This window comes from Etheostoma spectabile, chromosome 5 (assembly GCF_008692095.1).
Source record: "Etheostoma spectabile isolate EspeVRDwgs_2016 chromosome 5, UIUC_Espe_1.0, whole genome shotgun sequence".
Lineage (NCBI taxonomy): Eukaryota > Metazoa > Chordata > Actinopteri > Perciformes > Percidae > Etheostoma > Etheostoma spectabile.
This window is the reverse complement of record NC_045737.1, coordinates 5,335,762-5,341,308: the sequence shown is the minus strand read 5'-3', so window position 1 is coordinate 5,341,308 and position 5,547 is coordinate 5,335,762. Positions and strand designations below refer to the sequence as shown.

At 44.4% G+C, this 5,547-nt stretch overlaps 1 protein-coding gene across 2 annotated transcripts in view; it reads right to left on the bottom strand.

Moving 5' to 3' along the window:
* The window catches only part of LOC116688895 (transducin-like enhancer protein 1), a 21,166-nt gene that overhangs the window by 7,532 nt on the left and 8,087 nt on the right, over nt 1-5,547 (bottom strand). For both annotated transcript variants that reach the window (XM_032515077.1, XM_032515076.1), the window contains exons 7-8: nt 1,743-1,959; nt 1,329-1,345 (exon numbers count right to left, since the gene is read on the bottom strand). In XM_032515077.1, coding sequence (XP_032370968.1) covers nt 1,329-1,345; nt 1,743-1,959 — 234 coding nt within the window. The remainder of the gene's footprint in view (nt 1-1,328; nt 1,346-1,742; nt 1,960-5,547) is intronic.

Here is a 5,547-nt window from a genome sequence, read left to right as displayed (position 1 = left end):
GGGTGAAAATCTGTATTCTGCCAAAGGCCCCTTCCTTCACGCCCTCCCCTCTTCCTCTCTCCCTCCCACCTCCTCCCCCCTTTATTGAAAGGTTTTAGTGAGCTGAGCACAGGAGCACTGACCCGCAAAACATAAGCAATTTCCCGCCTCCGTCTCTCCCCTGCTCGCTTTTAGCATGGTCACACACACACACAGTGTCATATGACTGCTGCCCCCCTCTCTCCCCTCCTTTTCCCAAGCCCTCCCCTCTCAGTGGTGGTGATATTAAACACAATGAGAGTCTTTAAGCACGGGATCAGGGGCAGTGGGAAGGGGGAGGAGGGGGTAATCTGCTCACTGAGGTGTTAAATAGGCACAACAATGCAGGCTAGGCTAGAGGAGTGAGTGTCCATGCTAAAAAGCTCATATGGAGGAGAAAACAGTCCAGAGCAGATCTAGGGCAGAACTAAAAGGGCACAACACACAAACACACACCACACCCCACACACACACACACACACACACACACACACACCACACACACACACACACACACACACACACACACACACACACACACACACACACACACACACACACACACACACACACACACACACACACACACACACACACACACACACACACACACACACACACACCACACACACACACACACACAAACACACACACACACACACACACACACACACACACACACACACACACACACCAAGGGGCTTTTATGCATAATGACATGTTGAGATGAACTTTATTGTTCCCTGAGGGGAAATTGGGTCACTGCAGCAACAATAAAAGTAATACCATTAACATGAAAAATGAGCCTGCCTCAACAACAGGTGCAGTTTACCTGATATATAAGTGGAAGTTGCAGGTCTTGGTTTTAATGTGGATAAATGTGCTGTGACTCTTTGGACACTGTATTTTCAATAAAATACTATTATGTGAGATAATTCAATGATTGGCTTAACATTTGACACCAGGGACAAAAAGTTAGTTTTTCTTTTTTGGGTCTTCACCATTTTCCTTCAGTGTAAATCATTACATTTCAGTACAAATCCAAACAATTGGATAATTGCTGCTAAATGGAAACTAATTGTACTTTACGCAGAGCAGACAGTTCACATTTGTTTATCCTTCCGTTTGAGTAGAGCTTACTGATCACATAGCAGTCAATCTCACTGCTTAGCTAAAGTCAAACTGAATGCAAACTGCATCTAAGAACAAAGCCAAATTTCCAAAACCAAACTACCCCTTTAAGAGAGACAAAAAAATAAACAGTGTTTTTTCAGAACATAAACATTGCTGTAGAAAGAGGAACTACTTACTGTGCTGGGCTCTCGCTCTATTGCCATTGGAAACACATACATGTGGTTGAGGCCATAGGGTTGGGTGTTTAGCAGAGCAGAAAAAATAAGAAAGGAAGCAGAAGGAGTTGAAAATGAGAAATATCTACATTTGATTACATTTATGAATAAAAACCTAAAGTTCACACAGAAAAACTCCTGAAAGCAGGTCAAACAATTTAGTCCACCATTTAGAAAAAGGCAAAACAAATGATGATGAATATAGTGGAAATAAATAATAAAATAAATAATCATTTTAAAACTGCAATTTGAATGATATTGATGTTGGCTTTAAAGTGAATTGAGTGAATTTGATAATTTTGTTAGTCACAAATTCCAGGCCACCACTTTCTATTTCAAGAGGTGTTTCTGTTGTGTTGAGTGTGTTTTGTTCACCTCTCAGGTGCTCAGCTCCTGATTGGTGTGAGTCTGGTCCAGACATGTGGGCCTTTTTATCGCCACCTTCTTTTCCCAACATGTGGGGAGGAATAGCACCAAGTGCTCCTGATAGAGCCAGGAGACCAGCTGAACCACCTAGCTGAGAGGGGGGGAGGCCGGCAGGGTGAGGGGTGTGGGGCACAGGGGCACCACCGTGGTTATGGGATAGGTGCTGCTGCTTAGAGACAGGGAGAAAATACAAGAAAGAAAAGTGTGGTTAGTTGAAAAAATACTTCAGTTTAGAGATGTTGTAGGCCTAAAGCTGGCAATATATCCCAGACAAAAAACATAAAGCAGAGCAGTGCATTCTTGATTTAGGACTAAAAAGATGAGATGTTGAACTAACATGACGGAGTCAAAAGTAGGGCCGTGGGATTAATAATTTATATTTTTAAATCATGATTACGATTTTGGCTCCTAACAATTACAGAAACAGAGTAATCGAGGAAAACAATTATTTTGCACAATACGCAGTGTTTTTCCCGCTATCCACGCGGTCCACCAAATCGCTCCTTCAGTATTTTAAACATGGCGTGAAGTCGTAGTTATACGACTCCGCAGAGCCGTCTGCTCCACCGAACTTCAAGAACAGTCATCTGCTCTCTCTCCCCTTTGAGTGCGAGCAACTGGAACAGTGACAGGACGTCATCACTCGCGATTCAAAGTCATGACAAGCAAATAAACAGCACGATTACAGGATCTTCTCCTCAGGCAGAGTGACTAACAACGACAAAAGCCTCACCAGCTAATTTACCATGAAATATGACAGCTACAGTCCCTTGGTAAAAAGCGTTATGGATATTGAATTTGATGTATTTACTGTTTATCAGTGAGACAAGAAGCTAACGTTAGCGCATCCTGAGGTCCCTCTGGCTTTGACTTCCCGTTGCACGAGACTATGTATTCCCCCGACAAACTTTATTAATTTTCTGTTTAAAACGTTTTCCAGGTTAGCGGGGATGCACACAGCTCAAAACCAACATGAAAAAAAACGTAGTAATGTTCCTTCAGCATTTTGTTTTGTTGCTAAACGGTATGTAAACTGAGCGGTGATGTTAAATCACCCGTTTCACGTAACGTATTTGTTCATATTGTGGTGCAATTTTTTGTAATGGCAATAGTGGTTATAGTGAGTGAAAATATGATGCGAGATGCACTTTTCTCAACAGACTCACAGTAGGGAGACAGATTTTATTTTGATCCAAAAGGACACCATATCCTAGAATGTAATTGTAAGATGTGTGATGCTTTTTAGAAACGCCTTCCCCCCAAAAGGCTAATGAGCAATTATGTTTAATAATTGTAATTGAGCAGCACTAGTAAAAAATGCTGCGTTAGTGCTAAGCATTGATGCCTGACACCAAAAACTCAAGTGTCAGTGAATGAAACTGAGCCATCAATAGGTAAAAATCAATAGCACTCTGTGACCTAATCAATAGAGATTTCTGGCCCTATTGGAGTCTTCAACAGATGGGACAGTTTCTTCAGTGTCTCGGTTTACACCACCTCAACAAGCTGCTGCAGTCTACAAGGCGGTGAACACCACCTCTCCCACTACACAAGGCCTCACACAAACACACCCTCCTCTCTCTGGGGTCAAACACTGAACAATACTGACAGCTGGGATCACAGCCCAGAGCCCGAGGATGTGGTGGGAGAAGCAGGGGGGGAGGGAGACAGGGAGGAAAAGGAGGAATGACGGAGAAGTAGAGGGGCAGGGGGGAGAGCTGAGAGCCCCAGCTGCTGCCTGCACTGTCAGGTCTTGTGAGGGAGTGAAGCGGCTGAGGAGAGAAGTAGAGAAGAGGGTCAGAGAGAGAGTTTGGCTGGCAGCCCTGCTCTCTCTTTCACACCAAATCAGGCGCTCGTCTGAGCGTGAAATGCCTTTGTGTTCCAAAACATCATTATTGCCTCCTCAGACAGTAGCCGCGGGAATCCAAGCTCACTGATTCGCCACGGGGATGGGAGGAGGAAGGAGGGAGAGGAGAGGAGGAAGGAGGAAGAGGAGAGGAGAAGGGGGCACAGGAGGCGACTCGGCAGGGGTGGAAGGAGTGCTGAAGGTCAAACCGACTTTTATCTCACCTAATTGACTAACCCACTCCACCTCTCCTGAACCCCCGCCTTCTCTTTTCCTTTCCATCCATCCTTCACTCTCTGTATCCTGCCCCAATGAATGAAAGCAAGACAACAAAACAGTCTTTTAGCCTCAACCCCCATGCGTACACACACACAAAACACACACACACACACACACACACACTTTCCAGAGTTTGCTTGCCTGGCAAACAATCAAACAGAAACACACCCACACTTCACACTTGATCACGCTAACATGCATACACAGAGTTTAGACAAACAAGGCAGGCACACACACTCCAGCTCAACCATCCAACCCTTGCCTGTTGTTTCCTGGGGAAAACAGAAATGCACGCTCTGGTACACCCAAATGAACACCCAAACACACACACATGGGTACACAAACAGGACCCCCGATGAGAGTAAATGGAGGGGAAGTATTGGTGGAGGCAAGGGGAGCCCGGTTTGTCATGGGATGTTAGTGTGAGCTGGTGTGTGAGCATGTATGTGTGTAGAGGTAGGGGCAACATGCTTCATTACACTCATTTAACTCACAAACAGGGTGAATGACAGGCTGGCGTGGGAGACGGGGGGAGTGGGTGAAGAGGGGAGTGTAAGGGCACCGCCGTGACCCCCCGCCCCTTTTTTTTTTTACACAAACACAGAAGTCCTGCAATTAAGACTCAACACCAACTGCCAAATACACCACCTCTCTTCACACACACACACACACACACACACACACACACACACACACACACACACACACACACACACACACACACACACACACACACACACACACACACACACACACACACACACACACACACACACACACACACACACACACACACACACACACACACCACACACACACACACACACACAGACCACTCTTTGCTAAGCTAAGCCCCCCCCTCCCCTAAATCCCTTTTCCCACATTTCTCTTCAATTCAACCCCCTAGCCTCACCTCCCGCCAGTCAAGCCCCTCTGGCTACTATAAAGCACAGTATTCTCAACTGCCTCCCATCCCACCTAAACAGTCACCACTAACAGCTCCACTCTCTCTTTTTACCTAAGCATCACAGAGAAACTTCAAGCATAAAGTTTTTCTTCTTTTCACAGTCTCTGTGCCAATCTCTTTACAGCTCACGTCTGAAGAGCTGGTCATGCCCCAATCACTCATCACATCTTTTCAATAAACACCTCTCATCACACTTTCCCGCTGATTCATATCCTATATACTCCACCGTGAAAAAGATCAGTTCTATGAATCAGTTTTACTTCCAGACCAATAGTGCATGAAAAACAAAACTATCTGCATCCTGGGTTTTAGTTTTATTTCATTGTCTTATCAACTCTTTCATATGTCCTATATATACACTGTATGCCTGCAAGATTGAGCTTAGTTAAGTGATTAAATAATTGAAATAATCTCTTTAAAAGTCAGTCATACGCCTACAATGTAAACTTATATGTGCTGGTGTATAAATTGTAACACCAGTACCACAGTCAAGCTCTGATAGCAATAAAAGAAGGTTTCACGTGAAAACCGGCAAAGAATGTTTGCTTCAAGAATTACTTTTACTTACTTGGATGTAGTGTTTGAGTTAGGTCTCTGTTTCTGCAATGAATTCATTACTATGGAAACAAATTGGAAAATAACAAGTGGTCCTTCCTGAAAGA